Source organism: Phasianus colchicus, chromosome 8 (assembly GCF_987193195.1).
Source record: "Phasianus colchicus chromosome 8, bPhaCol1.hap1.1, whole genome shotgun sequence".
NCBI lineage: Eukaryota > Metazoa > Chordata > Aves > Galliformes > Phasianidae > Phasianus > Phasianus colchicus.
The window spans coordinates 11,169,829-11,188,675 of record NC_143443.1 but is presented as its reverse complement, the minus strand read 5'-3'; the positions used below and the strand labels follow the sequence as shown (position 1 = coordinate 11,188,675).

The 18,847-nt window shown below is 46.4% G+C and overlaps 1 protein-coding gene across 2 annotated transcripts in view; it reads right to left on the bottom strand.

The window, feature by feature from the left end:
• The window catches only part of TET1 (tet methylcytosine dioxygenase 1), a 73,837-nt gene that overhangs the window by 50,602 nt on the left and 4,388 nt on the right, over positions 1–18,847 (bottom strand). The window contains exons 1-3 of one of the 2 annotated variants that reach the window (XM_090144863.1): positions 14,432–14,667; positions 5,796–7,826; positions 1,270–1,320 (exon numbers count right to left, since the gene is read on the bottom strand). In XM_090144863.1, coding sequence (XP_090000989.1) covers positions 1,270–1,320; positions 5,796–7,703 — 1,959 coding nt within the window. In that variant the 5' untranslated portion in view covers positions 7,704–7,826; positions 14,432–14,667. Of the gene's footprint in view, positions 1–1,269; positions 1,321–5,795; positions 7,827–14,431; positions 14,668–18,847 lie in introns of those variants that run through there. The other variant, XM_031602871.2, reaches the window with a different exon arrangement.

Sequence of the window (18,847 nt, the reverse complement as noted above, 5' to 3'; positions counted from 1 at the left end):
ATGTACTATTCTGTAAAGGAGGCAGCCACTAAAATTAAGCAATTAAGAGCACATCTATGACTCAATGAAATATTTAAATGTCATGGATTAATATGTTTTATAAAAGAAGAACACTTGTTAGTGCTGTACAATCACTATTCCTGTAGGCATATGGGGAGATGGTTTGCACAGCTACACCCACACAGAGAGAGACACACACAGAGGTCAGACACATTTGCAAGCCAAGTGAGCTGATTTGCTCCTTACTTATTCTTAACTTTTAACTTAACGTTGTCTTACAAACTTAGGACTCTTTTGAGCAAGTTTCTCTGATATATAACAGTGAAGACAAAGCTGCTACAGAGTCGTGATGATTTCAAATAAAATCACATTGCACTCAGCATTTATCACATTCACCACGTCCAACAATTTCTGAAATGTTTCTGTACTGAAACAATGCTAAACTAACTTAGATCACATTCAGCTGCACTCTGTGTCAAGAAAAAAACCTGTCAGATAAGTCTAAAAACATTACATACTTCTCATTTTCTTTAGCTTCTTTTCAGTTTCAGCATCCACCCTTTAGCATTTTAGCTTGAAAGAACAGAAATCAGAACTTATTTCTATACAAAATAAAAGCAAACTGAAAAATGCGGTACGGATCTGCTACCTGTTAGGCACAAATGTAGTAAACTTGTATTTTGTTACAACAAGCTGAAACAGTTGAGCTGAAGCACCAATCTTTTGTTACTATGCAAGATAGCCATCTTAAGAGCCCTGCTGAAACCTTACCACGTGAACCGAAGGCCCCTGTAAGTTTATAGAATTTTCAGTTTCACTTGAGGCGTTCTAAAGTTTAAGAAAAAAGGAAATCAAAACCACCGTAACCAAAGCACGAAGCTTCCTATGCCATTAATTCAGTTTACGTGATAGCAAAGACTTCTCGCCCTCCGATCGAATGCTGAACACCCCCAGCATTCAGCTGGTACTTCTGCAAGTGGGGAAGGAACACGGAGGGTGAAGCGGCTCACAGCACAATGGGAAGCCAACGTCCCGGCCGCAGCGCCCCGCACAGAGGCTCCGGTGTGCGTACAACATGCTGGGATGGGGGGAGGGGGAAGAGGGGACAGGGAGAGGCAGAAAAAGAACGCGTTCTGTGCCGTTAAATTAGCTAAGCTGCTGAAGGGCTGGAAGCGCCGCGTCCCAGCGCGTAACCCTCGATCTCCTGCTGTACGTGACGACAAACGCCGCTTAACGTGAGGGAGAAATATGAAAGCAATCATCGGTTACCTTAAAAACTCTTTGCTTCCTCCTCTGAGGTCTTTTGTTTTCAGTTAGAACCTAAAAAAACATCAAATTGCAGAATAAGCGGTGGTCACAAAAGCAGACGCCTCCAGTTTTATTATCGAACTGCAATATTTCTCAAATACCCGAGTGCTTCACATGCGGCACCTCGGCGGGCCGGCGGCGGCTCTACGCGGCCCCCCCGCCGCCACCCCGACACGCGGCGACGCCGGAGACGGCAGAGGGGAGAGGCCCCGCCGCCCCCCCGGAGCCGACCTCGCTGGTGCCCCGCATTCCTCACGGCGGCGCCCACCAGGCGGCCATCTTGCTTCCTGCCGCAGCGGAGCCTTCCCCTCCCCTCCCCTCCCTCCCCTCGCGGCGGCGCGGGCACGAGCCGCGTGGATCGGCGGCGCTCGCTCCCCCCCCCCCGCCCCCTCGCGAGGCCGCGCCGCGCGCGCCCGAAGCCCAGGTCCGGCCCAGCCAATGGGACGCCGCGGCGCCGCAGCGCCCCCCCGCGGCCTCCCCTCGCGCTGGCCCCGTCCGGACAAAGGGGCTGCTGTGCGGGCGGCCGCCGGCAAGACGCGGCGCGGACCCGGAGCCGGCGCCGCCCCCGCGCGCTCCCGCCTAGGCGCGCGCACGACGGGTCGCGAGAGCCCGGACGCGGCCCCCACCCGCGCCGCGCGGCCTCGCGAGGGCTGCGGCACGCGGGGTCAGGCGAGGACACGGCCCCCGCGCGGCGCGTGCACGCGGCCGACCGTGAGGGAGGGGCGGGGAGGGGGAGCCCACGCCGCGCCGCTGAGGGGCTTTAACTGCATCTACGCAGAAGGGGAGCGCCCGGTCCTGCAGCCCAGGTGCACCGCGCCCCGGCCAGCACAGCCCTCTGCCCTCGGTGAGGCTCAAGCGGAATCTCACGTCGGCCCCGAGAAGCTTTCCCCAGACGGCTCAGCCCAGACAGAGAGCATCTGCGGGGCTCTCCATTAAATCAGCATCTCCCATTCAAAACAGAAGAGCGGTTGCTGGAAAGCTCCCAGCCTCCCCTAATTGCAGCACGTTCCTTAAATACGCCTGGGCTTTGGGCGGCACGTTAAAACCCACAAGGAAACAGGCCATATTGTTGTTCCGTATTCCCCCGTTACTCAGACCATAGCCGCCGTATGAGATGTCCCGGGGCACCTGGCTGAGGCCGGGTCTCACGGAGCCTCCCGGGGCCGTCACTGTCACCCACGTGCAGGAAAACGCTCCCCAGGAGCAGCTGGCAGTGGGACAGGGCTCCCGCCCCAGTGCAGCCCCAGAACGCAGGTACCTCGGCGATGCCGGCCCCTGCTAATGCTCCTTCCCCAGGAGAAGGCAATACAAATCCCGCACCACCCTCCTATGCTGCTTTTGCAATCTACTGAGCCCTGACCTGCAACGTATCCACACCGCCAAGGTGTACGCGATGGTGCGATAGCAGCAAACCAGACCACTTCTTGAGATAAAGTGGGCTTTTTGGTAGAAAATAGCTGCAAAACAGCCTCCAGCAACTACCATGTTATTGCAGAATGCAGCAGACTCGGAGACAAGAGAAAATGTAAAATTTCCACACTCCTGTGTAGGTGGAACCTGTCAAAATGCTCTTTTCACTGCGGAGTGTTCCTGCATTATTCACCCAGAGTGGGGTGGTAATGCAGCATAAAACCTTCTTCCTCTCCTTTTCAATGCCTACTGACACCTCTCACTTACCTGGCTGCTCCCCCAGAAAGCAGTGACACCCAACCCTTTTACCTATATATTGCAGGACGTTTTCTCCCCCCATGCCTAAGCAAGCCTCCCTGCAGTAGTGCTGCTGGAGAAGCAACACTACCATTCTGCAACTTCCCCACATTGCATCCCTGAAAACCCCATTCCATTCAACAAGGTAGCATGGTAGCTTTTTAAAAAATAACATCCACATAAACCTTTTTTTTCCTTTTTAAAGCAGCACTCAGGGACTTTGAACTCCTGCACCAGCTGTCCTAGAACCATTCAACACACAGCTCTCATCCACTTTGCCGACTTCTGCATTGTTTAGTTAAAGTCAAAAGAAATAATTCCCTTTAAGGCAAAACATCAATGTTTAAACTATGCTCACGCAGAGAACGTCTATCCCCTTACACCCTCCTCCCAGTGAATCACCTCCAAAAAATGCTTACATTCCACCAACACGAGACAGAGACGCACAGCTCCTCCAAATGAGGAATGTACTGAAGCCAACCTAATTTCTCTTTAATTCCTTTGTTCCTTTTCTATACCATGGACAGAGACCTACAGACTTTTTCTCCAGCTGCCCTCTTGTTTGTGACACACCGCTGGCATGGAAATCCCAACTGCTGTAGTCTCAATCCCATCTCAATCTGGGAAAACACAACGGAATTCCCTTTCAGAGTGCTAAAATCTTATCTGAAGGATAGCTGCAGCACAGTGCTTCCCATCCCCCCCATGCCACCCCCTTTATCTCAACATTTTCAAAGCGCTCTCACAACACACACACACGTTGCAGAAATAGTTTCCTCTTTCATTTTCCTCTGAGTGGTGAGAGACCAGACTTGCTCCTAGGAACATCTGAACAGGCACCAGGTTTCATTCAAATACAGTTTTATGAGAAAATACCTGACATGTTGTTAAATGTCAGGAATACTTCATTTCCTCTATGCAGTATTCAAAGTTTGTACAAAATTTAACAAGAAATGAAAGAGGCCTCTGGTGCAGTTCTAAATGCATTGAACAAAACGTGACCAATTTAATAAAATAAAAGCACACAAGAAATAAGCTGCCAAAGAAATATAAACAAGAAATTCCTCATAAAGAAAGAAAAAGGAGTGCCTAAAGAGGAAAGAGGTAAAGGGGCAAAGCATATCTGCAAGGAGAAGGTCAGACTGAGCAACAATAAAAGAAGAATGTTTAGCCTAGAAAACAAAGGTCAACAGAAAAGCTGGAGTGCTTCTTTCACTGACCCTGCCAAAACCTTTTCTAAATCATGGCTTTTCAATCACTTCCTACATCAGTTCCATCAATTCTCTTCCACAAGCTCCTTTAGCCAAGGTTTTAATGTTGCTACTCTCTTGCTGCAAGAAGTCAGCACCAGTCCCTATCACCTTTATTGCTTAATTACGTCTTCACGTGTTAGTTGTCCCTTCACTCACTTTGCTCTCTATGAGCAGCTGAGACGTAAAGGATTTTTAATGAACTTTAAGCCCACCTGTTTAAATCTTCTTCCCTAAGCATTTTAATTTAAAATACACTTCCCACCCAAAGCCTATACACATGTCATGACCCCTCACTGCTATGGGACTCTTCTTGCCTGCCTACTGTGAAAACAGAACAGGCACATCTGCAAACCTTAGCAAGTACCGGACAGAGGGCTGGAAACAAGAGGTCTCCTGAGAGCCCCGCAGCAAACTGGGATTTCTACCTGCTGTAAGAACACACTGTTTTAATGAAGCTGCTGTTCAGAAACGTTTTGCAGGTGCATTCCCTGCAGTGTGAACTGCTCAGAGAGCACAGAGCACATGCTCGTGCAGAGACTTGAACCCGAGTTTCCCACATCCCAAGGCAAATGTCCCAGCAACTTAACAACTACGACAGCATCTCCCTCTCCATGGCTCAGTCTCTATTCAACCATATGAACTTCCGGGAGCAGGCAGAGGCTAACTCTGCAGCTCAGAGATCAGGGAATTCAGCTGGGATATGGGAAATCTGTGTTCAATTCCCTACTTACCTGATTTAATGCCTGATCTTGAACTGAAATCTCTCAGAAGGCCAGGGGTGTTATCACAAGGGCATACAGAATGTCTTTTCCCCTCATCTTTGGTCCAAAAGTAATGACCTGGGTTATAAAACACTGATGGATCAGAAAAATGAGTAAGAAACAGAAAGAGAACACGTGGGGGAGATGTGGTAAGATATACAAGGTAAGAGAGGCAGAGAAAATGAAATGAAAGAAACAGAAGAACAGACAATTAGAAAGGCAGAGAGATATGAAAGGGGAAAAAGGCAGCTAAAATCCTATCCTGAAGTTTATTGATTTGTTCCCAGCAAGTGTGTAATCACAAGCAAATCACTAACTCTACAGAACACACAGCCTTCCTTATTTTACCTTTTACCTTCTTTTTCTTAGCTATTTTGAAACACAGACCCTTTCCCTAAGAGCTTAGGGTATCCTAAGATGATCCTCACTCCCCCACTCCTCACATTTTGCACTTAAATCTTTCTCACCTTTTCATGCCCTCAATTGCTTTAGCCAGTATGCTAGTATTTGGAACACAGAGTTAAAGCCATGCTTGCCTCTCTCTTTTTTTTTTTTTTTTTTTTTTTTTGCATCCACACTGCAGGAACAAGAGTAACTCTAGCTCACTTTAATCTATGCGTGTCTGGATAGCAAGTCAGTGTAACTTGCTAGCTCCAAAAGAAACCCTAAGCTCTCTAAATCTGTACAACAACCCCCCTTCTGCGACATTTTCAGACATACTGCAATCCTCAAAATTGTGACTTAATTTGAGACTTTTCTGGCTTACCTCAAGAGGTAGTGTGATTGGTGGCGGTGGCTTTTTCAGTTCTTCACATTTTCTCTTTTTACATATCCGGTGACTGGTTTTGCGCTTCCTGCAACAGCTGCATTCTTCACAATTTGTTTTCCGCAGACAGGGCTCACAGACTCCACAACGCCTTCGTTTCTTTTTCTCTAACATAGGGAGCAGAGATGAATATGCAAGAGGGTAACCGCCAGCCGGATTTGTAAGAGAGGATGGCCCTGAGGCCTCAACTGTTTGAGTGCTGTTGCTCACGTTGTCCTGAACCAAATTCAAGCTTATTCCAACACTTTCCAGCTGTGATGAATAATCATTCTGCTGCAGTCTCGAGTCAGCTGGCAAATCTGCGTTAATGGCTTTTTCTAAGGCAAGAACAGAGATTTCTGTGCTTGAAGGCAACTCTGAAACAAAACCTTCAGAGAATTTTCTGGAACTCTCACTGGAGAGTCTATCGACTGCTCGTTTTTCTATATCTGATGATAAAGCAGGGACGTAACCTGAATTCACAATTAATGTCTCTGCATCAATACATTTAACAAGTTGTTCAATATCCTCTACTTCAATATTGGTTAAAGAGGTATTGGAAACTGGTTCGCTTACTGTAAATATGTTTTTTGAGTCTGATTCTGTATTCTCTACTGTACAGCTCAGATCCGAATATGAATCAAGCTCTTTGTGAACAGGCACAAAATTCACGAGTTTCATGTCGGATTCCACAAGTGAGCTTACACTTTCAAAATGTAAAAGTGAATTTGATCCAGTGGCAGCTTCATGTGAATCAAGATCTTCATTCTCAGACTCCAAATCCCCATCTGCTTTTAAGCAGGACTCTGAAAATGAACTCAGATCTTCTAAACATTCTTGTGAATTTAACTCAGAGGTAACTGTGGGTGCAGAATTCGAGTTGCATTCTTCACTGGCTAGCACCAGGTCTGACTCTGCTTCAGTGTGGGATTCAACAAATGGGACCAACTCTTCTAACAGCACGGCTGAACTGGGGTCTGAGGTATCGATAGAACCAGAGTCAGGTTCTTTACTGTTAGGCACCAGATCGAAGGGAGTCTCTATACACACCTTCGAGTTTGATTCAGAGGTGGTTATGGAATCAGAAGATGGAAGCACCAATGCAGCATCTTCAACAGATGCTTCAGCTGCACTACTTGCATTGAGATCAATGAGTGTCTGCTCACAGGGCAGGTCTTCGTGCTCATACTCCACCTCTGACACTGCTGTATTGTCATCAGTCACTTGGGTGCTTGGAACAGAGTTCTTCATTTTGGGTATTTCTCCCCCCTCTTCTCGACCAGCACACATGGCAGCAGGCTCTTCATCTACACTGCATGGAATATCCTCTACAGGCAGAGAAACTAATTCATCTTGTGCTAAATTCTGTTCCAACAATTTTTCGGACACTTCAACATTTTTATCTTCTACTACTGCCAGAGCTTGCTCATGTTTTTCCTTTGTTTCTAGCTTTTTTTGTGCTGCAGCTTTTCTGGGTTTTGCAATTGTTGGAGCTTGAGAAAATCTACGGGAGAACGATCGGTTACGAAGAGACATTGTAAAACCATTGATGTTGAAAGCTTCCTGGCTATGAAAGAGGATATTGTCAGCTTTCTCCAAACTCACCCAAGGTGTTCCAGACAAGGTTCTGGTGACACTGCTCCTGAGAAATCTACCCGAAGAGCTCATGATTGGTTTCTTTTCTTGCTGCTTTTTCTTAACATCTTTTTCTTGTGCCGGCTTTTTGCCTTTTCCAGAACTAACAGCTTTTGTGGAAGTCTTTGTGGTTTTCTTTCTCACTTGGCTAGATTTCTTTTTACCCTGGTTAGTTTTCCTTTTGCCTATCTCTTCCTTTTTTGCTAATCTGGAAGGCCTTGCGTGGTGAGCCATGTCTGCGGAGTAGTAGAAATGTTAAGAGGAGAGATGGAAAAAAATCATGAGCTCTTGAGAGAATTTTTCAACAGAAAACTGCACGCTCCCATTGCGGGTCTCTGTAGCAATACAGAGTCAACTCTGAAACAGAAAAAGATAAAATAACATTAATGTAAATCTAATTAATGAAGAAAGCATGTATATGAAGCTGACTGATTAAAAATACATAGGTAGAACTTGAAACACCAGTATCAGACATTAAGCTAAATCAGCACGAAAGGACTGCAAAATGGAAAGCTTGCCTAAATGCACAGAAAACTAATAAAGAAGTGAACAAAGTTCAACTGATCATGCAGTGATTCATATTTACCATTTTACATCGATTTTAAGATGTCTGAACATTCTCAGTCTTATTGGTGGGTTTGTTAACCACACCCTCCCCTTGGGTAAGGACAACTAAAGTTTACATCTTCAGATATGCTGTGGAACATAAAGCTATTACAGTAAGGTCATTTGGGAAAAAACAACAACAAAGCTGAGTTCAGCTGGTGTCCACCACAAGGACATCTCATCCATTGGCTGCTCATCATGATACATATCTAGGTTAAAATTGGAGAAATAACTATACCTCTCTAAAGACATTTAACCTGTACTCATGGGGGTAACTGGATCAGGGAAGAATTGCCTTTCCAAGTGTTATTTCCTGGGATCATGTACAAGCATGCTGTACTAGATTGCAAGCCTTGGTCTTTTCCAGCAACGTCAAATGTATTACGTAAGAAATCACCTCTGCTTCATGATCATGACTACTGTCATATCTGCCATCAACAAAACACCATAATATTTATCCTAAGCTTTTGTCTTCAAATATGACTGTGATGAAAAAGCCTCCAAACTCCCAAACACAACCCATGCATCTTAGAGGAAACAACAGACTCTTCTGGCTCCAGAACAATTTTCCAAAAGATGGGTTGCTGTTCTTTGTTTGCAAGAACACATCCCCAGAACACAAGAACCCCTCTAAGCACAAATGGTGTAGTAGATCCACCCCATACATGGCTGCTGCACAGGACTACCCAGCTCCCACTGCTCCTAGCCAGCATGCTGGCAGCAAACTTGTCTCTAACTCTGTCACAGCCATCAACAGGCTGCACAGTCACAATACTTGAAAAACCTAACAGTAACTCTCCACTCTCTTCTGAGCAGCTTATTTAAAGCTCTTTGAAGCCCAGCTCATCTGTTCAGCAGTAAGCTGAATGATGTTCTGTGCTACAAAATGTAAAACATGTATGTCATGTGTCTATGTAAACATGCTGTGATCATTCTCATGCATATCTCATCTGCATCTTAAAGGAGCATACCAAACTAACATTACTGAGGTAGCACTTTTTCCATGCACTCAAACATCATTTTGGAGTCAGCACTGCAGTACAGCAAAAGGCTCAATGCACTTCTAAGGTCACATCAGAAAACAAAGCTAACCACTCACATCAAACAAGCTAATGGCATTGCAGGAGAAGATCTGACCCAGAGTGACTAAATTCACATGTATAGCCATCCGTAATTGCAGGTAATGTTTCAAAGGCCAAAGGTAAAAGACCTAAACAGCTCCCAAAGAAATGCTCCACAAAAGTTGGGTTGGGCACTGAAATACATTAAATACAAACCTGAAGTTAAAGTAATTTGAGTGCCTTCCTTCCCTTACCCTTTTCTGGAATGGCATGGAGGAAGAGGTGCATGGCCATTACCAGTCACTAAACAAACTGAGCATCAAAGAGGCATGAGCAGCACGTTAACAGGTCCATGAAACAGCTGCTGGCAGCCTGCAAAGGGCTGCCCACTTTCTTGTGGTTTTGATGAAACCAGGTTCCAAAGGACAGCCTGGAGGGCTGCAAAGCCAGCTGCAAATAAGCAGCAGACAGCCCATTGGTAGCCAATAGTGTCTGGTGCTACATAACAGTGGTAGGAGAGGAAATGTGAACCACTTTCAGACACTATATCCAGGAGAGCAAGGAAGAAAGCAAGCAAATAAGGGCCAGGTAGCATGGAAATGTGTGAATCAGGAGAGGAGCAGAAGAAAGGAGATAAAGCGTTTTCTCTTTATCAGCTCTGAAACAGAAGTAGAAGGGTGAGAGAAAACAGGAAATCAAGAATGGAAACAGTGACTGGATTTTTGAAGATACTGAATGTGTTTAATGCTTTGTTCATGCTACTTTTCTACATGAACATTTGGCACTGCTGTTGTAGAAGTTTGGGAAGCATTATTTGCAGAATTACCAATAAGAAGTTTCATTTATAACAATCTTATAAAACTTAATATTCTTTAAAATCATGATTATGTGATATGTCTTTACCTGCATTTAGAGATTTCAACACAGGTGCTTCAAGACTGAAGAAGCAAGATCATCCTGCTTCATTTTTAACAAAAACAAAACAACAACAAAACAAAGAAACAAAGAAACAAACACCTGCCTGGAAGGAATGTATAATACTGTAGTAGTACTGTGATGGAAAAGGCTGGTGGCGTTTGTCAGAGACAATACAGGGACATATGGAAAACAGTAGCGACTTTATGCATTTTGTATCAATTTTGTCACTGGAAAGAATTTTACTTTAGAAGAGATCTGGGCAGTAGCTTTCTAAAGGACATATATCTTTTTTTTTCTTTTAATATTGGACTCCAGTTTTATCCATCTGGAACAGAGCAGCTGACCTCCAAGGTGATGGTTGCCTCTTGGGAGAAATGCCTGTCAGCAACAGGGCTTTGCTTCCCCTTAAAGAAACCCCCATACTCCTGATGAGTACTGCTCTGCCACAATAACCACAATTGCTAGATTAAAAACAAAAAAAGAAGAAACAAAGTTTCTAGTAAAACTACTTTTATGTTGTTGCTGTTATGTTTACTTTGCCACATCTAAGATCACAATATTAGCTAGCTACAAGTCCAGTATTTGAGATTTGTTTTCTGTAGCACTACAGAATATTTTACCCTCCCTTTTCCATGTAAACAGCTGGCAATGCTGTCATGTTGATGCCTGCAGCAGTTGCAAATCGCCTCATGTCACTTCTTAGGGACAGTCACATTTCAAACCAAGAAATCCTATTACCAAAACACCCATGTCAATTTCTAGGATTATCAAATACAAATCTAATGGGTTAATGCAATCACTTGTCAGTTTTCATCATCCTGGTGAGAAAAACTGACTTCAGTGTCTCTTCTGAATTCCAAGTCAGATGGGACCCTCCCCCCTCAGTCCCTCCCTGAGAGCAGAGTCAGTCAGGACAGTCCCTATAAAGTAATGTGGGTAGTAAGTACAGGAGGGTTAGCAGGGAACTGCCCCAGACAGTAACAGTGCATCCTGAAGCTGCTTGTGACTTGAGTTGATTTCTCTTCTGATTCATGTGCAAAACCAAAAGCTGGCTGTAAGGCCAGTATCTTAAGTTTTGCTTTCAGTAATAAATCTGGAGCAATCCCACTGACTGCTATAATCCTCAGCAAATACCGCTAAAAAGCTAATCAAGAGCTAAATCTTTTAGTCCTAACCAGGTCAAAATTCTAGACAGGTATAATGAGAATACTGCCTACAAGGCAATGGGGGGGGATTTAACCCTATAGAATGCCTGCAGGAAAAACAATTAAAAAAATATATATTTTTAAATGCTTCTCTTTCATTTTTCATTTTTTTTGCACAGAATAATAAAAAGAAAGGAATTTTTCTTTTCATTCATTAAGATCCTGTTTCATAACTAGGTGGAAAACTTAAAAATGAGTTTTCATAAAATGGTGGCAGCCTTTATCTGACATCAGAAAAGAAAGTGACCCTTGAAAAAAACTCAGCTGAATGGGAAAAAAAATCACACAGCTAGGACTAGCTGAGCCTGGTTTCACTACAGCCAGAATGAACCAATTTAATGCACTTTGTTTCAGTGTTTAAATGTCTTTTAAAAAGTCACTTGAGATTAGCCTGGTGGGGGAACAAGACCTAGGAACTTTCATAAAAGCCTTTTTAAATAACAATACACAGGTCCCAAGCAACAGGGGTCACCATTTGACTTAGAAGTTGTCATACAACCTCTTATCTACAATTTTGAATTGAGAAGCATCTCATTACCAGCAGCAAGTGTTCTAAAAGGAAGACACAACAGACACTGGAAGACAGAAACTAGAAAAGCTGACCCTATGCAATGCACAAAATCTTTTTTCAGCCCTCTTGGAACTGTATCATATCATCTAGATGTTCTTCCCAGCTGTACTAAAGTCAGACCACTTTTCAATCTTGCTCCATTCTCTGCAACTACTGACTGTTCTGTATAACACTTTGTATATGAAAAGAAGGGAAATGGGTTAAGAGGAGGGAATTAGCTTTAATTTACCCTCCCCCTTCTTTAATCCTTGAGTATCCATTTGGTTTTGGTTAAGAAATAAAAATGAAACTCAGGACCAGGAACTGTTTCATGCACGCTCTCGCAGAGGCTGTCCCTTGGCAGCACAGCCCACTGCCTGCTGCTCACCGCCACGCAGCCTCTCAGAGCTCTCCTGCAGAAACACTGCTTCAAACAGGGCTGCAGCCTCGTACACCCTTCAGGAGCTGCTTGCTGTTTTACTGTGCACACACCTGCCATCTTGCTTTCCATGATCATTACCACTCTTGAGCAAAATGGACATATTTTATCCACATACGTAAAACTTTGACTTAAGACAACATTTTCCAGCAGTTTAACAGCAAACCTGGGGCAGGCACTGCAGGATGCATCTTGAAAGCAAAACCCTTTTCCTGCACATGTTCAGCAGGTCATGCACCAAGACCTTTGCTTCATCCTACTTTTTGTCCCTCCTGGCTTCAGAATCCCACCTCTGCTCTAGAGGCAGTAGGTGCCACATGACTTAAGCAGGACTGCCCCCAAGTCCTACTTCCCCCACTGCAGGGGGAGCAGAGGGCAGCAGTGAAGCATACACTCTGGCTCACCGATTTCAGCAGGAAGTGAGGGTATCTAGAATATTGCAGTGTAATGACTTCAGTATAAACTTTTGAAACCTGCTCAGTGAGTGAACCAGGGGAAAACACCACCAAAAAAAAAAAAAAAAGTCGCAAGGAACCATGCATGCTTAAACCACAAAACCAGATTAAACCTCAAGCAAACTACTGGCAGCAGAAACCCATTGTGAAGGCTTGCGCCGCATGTGCGAGCATCACTCCTTGGAGCCAGGCAGGAGCGTGCCTGCACTTTAACCTGTTCTGAACGGCCCAACACTGACCTTAATGGGGAGAAATGCAAAAAAGTAAAAAGATTTAATTAAGTTCTCGAGGCTCATCAAATCAAAACCCTTCCACCACACAGCTCCACGTACTTACTAATAAAAATAGCAAATGAAAACCCCCAAGCTAATCATATTCCCCCCTTAAATACACTTTTCTGATGCTTTAAACAGTGCCTTTATTTCTGATAATATTTGACTCCCTTCCTTGAAGACTTTACCTTTAAAAACAACCCTAACTGGATCACCTTATCTCAGACTCAATTAAAAGAAGGGGGAGGTGGAGGAGAGAACCTTCAGGCAAAGATTAAGCCTGGAAATTTTCAGCCTGAAAGGTGTTCTGAAATGTAAGTAACTGAAAGCAGGATGGAAATGCTTAGACCAGCTTCGGCAACCACGGATAGCAGGACAGCCACGATAAAATACTATCAGTGGCGATTGGGAATTACTACCCAGAGAAGTTTCTACATAAGTCCCTGATATCAGCCAGCTCCTCGGTGCTCGCCACGAATTCCTCCCCGATTACCTGCTGAGTGCAGCCCGGCCCTGCCCGCTCTCCCCGACTCCCCTCCTGCCGGCAGCCGCCTCGCTCCCACCCTTGCACTGCCGGAGGGAGCACCGCTCGGGGGCAGCGCCTCGCTTTCTCCCAGCCGGGCACCGGGCTGCCGCCCAGCCCCATGGCCAACGCCACGCTTTCTGGATTCCATCTCCACGCTTAATTTGCGTTGACTGACATTAATGAAAACAAGGTGATTACTGCGTGGAAGAGCTCTCTGCCTCTCCACAAAAGTGCCTTAAAAAGAGCACCGAGCACAGCAAGGATGAGCCACTACTCGAATGATTTTTCAAAATTATTTTCACAGGTCTCTCCTTTAAAATTTAAAGAGACACCTTTGCCCCGTAAGCCTGCTCGGTCACGCTCTAGCTACCCAGCTCTGCGAGCGCACGTTTCCTCAGCTGCTGCAAGAAGGGCTCCGGCCGGACCCTGAGGCTGCACCGCCCTGGCCACGCGTGGCTGTGCGCGGCACCGCCGCCCGCTGCGGGAGCAGACAGAGGCCGGGCAGGGCAGGGGCAGGCCCGCCGAGGCTCCTCGTGGCCCCACGGCCCGCAGCGGGGCTGCAGGGGGCAGACAAAGGGGCCGAGGCTGGGGCCGCTCCCGCCGCAGCCCGGGGCTCGCCTAGGGGATGCGGCACCCTCGGAGGAGGAGAACGCAGCGCGTCTCCGCTCCCCTGCCGTTTTGCGGGAGCGGCTGAGGGTCCCGGCGCTCCGGGCTACGTGCCCCGCTCGCCCCTCCGTCTCTCCGTTTCCAGGAAGGCTCCGGCGCAGACCGGACTGGTCCTCCCCCCAGGCCAGCAGCGGCCTCCCTTCCCCGCCTCGGTTCCACACCGGGCCGGGCGAGAAGGGAACGGGGCAAAGAATAAAAAGTGTGTGGGTTGGGGTGGGGGGGGGAGGGAGAAGGAGAAAGCAACGCGTCGTCCCACGTACGTACCGCAGCTAACAGGAAGGGGCGACGCGGGCATGGCTGGGCTGGGCTCGGAGCGGGTCATGCTCACGCCTCGCTGCCTGTCCCCATGGCGCGGTGAGCCCAGCGCGGCAGACGGAGCCTCGGTGGCGCCGGGCCGCGAAACGTGCTCTCGGCGTCGCCCCTGGCCGGACCCTCCGGGAGGGAGCGGGGAGGGGGCGGCTCGGCGGGGCGCTCGCCGCACCGAGCCCTCCCGGCAGGCGGCAAAACGCGCCCTGGATCCCCGCGGCAGGAGCGGGATTCCCCGCCCGCCCCCGGGCAGCGGGCGGCAGGCGGCAGCGCCGCGCACCCCGAGGCGGGCTCGGGGCCGGGGGAGCGGCTCCTGCGCTCCCGCTGCTCCAGGAGTGCTGGAGAGGGAGCGCGTCCGAGGCAGTGGAAGGGAGGCGGGTGTTCCGTTCCGCCTCTAGCTCTCCAGCTGAGGAGGTGACACAGAAATCCTTTTTTGTTGTTGTTTCGGCTGGAAGAGGGAGCTTCTTTACGTCCTCGCTAGCGGCCGAAGGGCCCTGAGGCAGCGCACCGAACAGCGAGAAACGGCCTTCTGCGAGGGGAAACCTGCCCTGCTCTCCCCACTTCCACCCCTTCCATTAAAAGCCATCCATGATTTCTGCTGCTCCTTTCCCGAGAGAAGGGGTGAGCAGTATGCTTTAATATCAAGGCTGGACCACTCGTCCTCCTCCCCGGTCGTTATCACGGCAGCCTTTTGTTAGGGTGCAAAGCGGCTCCCAACCCGCTGTCCCCTCAGATGTCCCTTCAGAGAACAGATGTTGGAAATGGATCTGTGAAACAATACACCCTAGCAGCACGGGTTTTTTAAAGTGTCATTATTAAATCCCTTGCTGCTTACTATAAAGCACTTAAAATGCGAAGCAAGCCATTCAGATGCGAGGAGGCTTTTCGGCTATGTATGAGAGCAGCAGCACTGCCCATCTCTGTACCTACAAGGATGTTCTGAACGTTCGCATTTCGTTAGCTATTTTCATTCGCTATTCATTTGCACACGAGAAAGGAGAGACAGCAGCTTATTGTCACTGCCAGCTCCTGTGGGCAGTGGCTCAGTGATGGGTATCCATCACTGATCTGTCACTTCATCCTCTGCTCTCCTCCCCTTCCTTTCCTTACAGTCAAAAAGGAATACTTGGGAACCATATCCAAGCTCACAGACACTTCAGATATAATAAAGTGAACCCATGTATACCTGAATTTCAAGAATTTGCCTGGTCAGCTTTCTCTGGCTGCTAACTTAAACTGAGTGCAGGGGTTCTCTGCTCTGGCTGTAACCAGAGATTACTTGAGAGCAATGCTGGATATCAAGGGCTCTGTCATGCTGGAGGCCTGCCCTGCTAAAAAGAAGAGGTAACAACCACACACATGATTTGAAAAGTAAAAACTATTGCTGTCCAAGTGCTGCACACAGTATAAGTGAAAGACGACTGGAACTTGATGGTAAAACCCCACATAAGCACAGAGCATGGTTCTTGGGAAAGTGGGAATACATTGCAAGTTGTGGGCTTGAGCCAAAAGGTGAGAAATGAGTAACTCAGAGGAAAGCAAGCAGCAAGATGGCAAAGGCTTGATTAGAACATAAAATATAACAGGAACTAACAAACCCTAGCATGTACAGCCACTGCTACATTCAAAACTCTGCTAAAATCTAGGAAACAAATTAAAACTATCAATTGTTCACTTTCACCAACACAAACATAGATGCTTGTGGTCTTCAGTGCCAACAAGCTGGAAGGTGAGCAGCAGAGAGGGACGATCCTATCTGGCAGTGCTAAGGTACTCAGCCTACTACAGTGAAAGCTGAATATAAAGGTCACAGTAATCACTGGCCGGGCAACATGAATGGTGGACGAAATTCTTTTGCTAAAATGCAAAGTGAAGCACATGGGGGAAAGATGGAAACCAGGGCCTCTGAATTAGCCACTTCAATTCAAAATAGAGATCCTGGTTCTATTACAGATAGCTCTGTAAAACTCTTAAGTATGCTCAGTAGTGTCAGGAATCATTAAAAAAAGGAGGAGAGAAAAAAAGAGGGAACATTGCTATTGTATATATTTTGCAGTTCTCATCTACATAGTTTAAAAGTGGTAAAGTACAACCCGAAAAGGCACAAGGGTGATAAAGGGCACCAACAGTGTAAGGAACAATGAAACTCTCCAAGGTTAAATGTCAAACAATACGCTATATAAACAAGAGCAGCATAGAAAGTGTTAACACAGTGATCACTGTTTCTCTGAAGCACAGGATATCAAGTCAGTGTATCAAATATCAGAATAGAAGACATTTACTTTTTCATAGAGTGCACTGTTAAACCATAGAACTCATAGAACTGCTACACAACACCACAGATGCTAAAAAGTTTTTTCAAGACAACAGTAATGGGAAAATGTTGAATCAAAATCTACTTAATGGAATAGGGCCATTTTAGCTAGACATTACTGGAAGGTAGAAGAGTCTCTTTAGATAACAGCTCCATGTCTACTACAGCTTTCCTCCAGAGATATGCTGCTGACTGTCACAAGCAGATTTGCAGCCTAGCACAGGACTACCGTATCTGTGCTTTTATCCAATGGAGTATCAGAATGATACCTGCAAAACAGATACAATTGGACATTGAAATATTGAAGAATAAAATGCTCAAACCTTTAGTAGCTACACATTGCTGCCATCTTTAGCACAAGAAGTCTGCACTGAGCATCAGGGAGCCACACAGGGCAGCTGCTCCCTGAGGAGCAGGGAGCCAAGCACAGAAACAAACCAGCAGGGCAAGGACCACACTGGCCAGCACCTATTCCTGCTGTACTCACACAAGGGAAACAGGATAGGTCTGAGGATAGCAGGTAAATCCAGGAGTCCTGATGGATGCTGAAATTCCAGGTGATGGGACAGACCTGAGGCCAAACCAAGAAGTCAGCCTACGGGTTATAATCAGATCTAGGAACCCAATGAGAAAACAACACATGACATAATCTAAGTGAACGCTGGACAGAGCTCAGAGTAGCCAAAAAAGACTGCCATCAAAACTCAGATCAATTGGCTCCATAGCTCTTCCAAGTATGAACTTAAATAGAAGTCCTGTGTGCATGGACAGAGAGTATGTGCAGAGACCCAAACACAGCTGACCAGGGCCATGAAGACCTGTCAGTGCTCTGACACTGAAGACAGAACTTTTCAGGGATGTTGGCCCTAAATTACTCCTGTGGAGTCATCCAGATCAGATTTCCGATCATCTGCTATCAATCCAGTGAGAAAGGGCTAGATGTGCCTGATGCCAAACCTTAGCAAAGCCTTTCACAAACCAAAAGCCCTAGGAATTACACCGCAAAGACAATTAAGCTGCTCTGTAGGGGAAAGATTAGATTTTTCCAGGTCTATGTTGGCTTTTGGGGCCAAATGAAATATTATGCTGAGACATAAGAACCGGTCCCTTGTTCAACTACAAAGCATAGATTAAAGCATCTACCTTGCAGAGGCTTTCTCATATTTATTGGCTTTGCGGTGAGAGAAGGCAGTTGATCTGCTTGCAGACCAGACATGTCCTTGGAAGCCATACGCTGTGCTGATGTGGTGCTGTGCCTGCAAGCCCAGCTGAGCACAAGCCAACCACTTTTAATGTCTTTGTATCTGCAATACAGATAAATCACCTGCAGAACTGTCAGTTGGCAATATCTGAAAGAGAAGTCTTGAATAGCATGTGTTCAATGCAGAATTCTAATTGTGGTTTTGACAATGACTTCCTTATTTAGTCTTTCTTGGCCCCTGTTCTGTAGATAGTATCTACCTGCGAGATAGGCACTGGAAGTACGTTAAGATCTGGAAGCATGCTGAATACAGTTAGTTTAAGTGTTAATACTATTTTGTGAGACTATGATTTCCTCTTCTGCCTCACTTTTATTCAGATCCTTTGAATGTAATCTAAATATTTTTGATTGGATATTCTTGCCCTGCAGCTGACAGATGATACATAGCATAGTAAACAAGTCTTCTAGCTATGGCCCAAGCTTTCCATGTTCCTTTGAAAATGACAACTTGAGAGTAGGCTGTAAGTCAGATGGAATGCCCTCTTTGGGGCAGTAGCTTTCCCCTACTTTCACTGTCCTTGGAACATGCTTTGTTTCACTGCATGACTGTGCATGAACAATATAATCACAGAATGGCTTAGATTAGGAGACTTTAAAGACCATCAAACTCCAATCCCTCTACCATGGTCAGGGTTGTCAACCATTAGATCAGGCTGCACGTGGCCCCATCCAACCTGGCCTTGATCCCTCCCTAAGAATGGGGCATCCACAGCTTCTCTGGGCAGCCTGCTCACTGGGTGCCTCACCACCATCTGAGTTAAGAATTTCTTCCTAACATTTAACTTCCCCTCTTTTATTT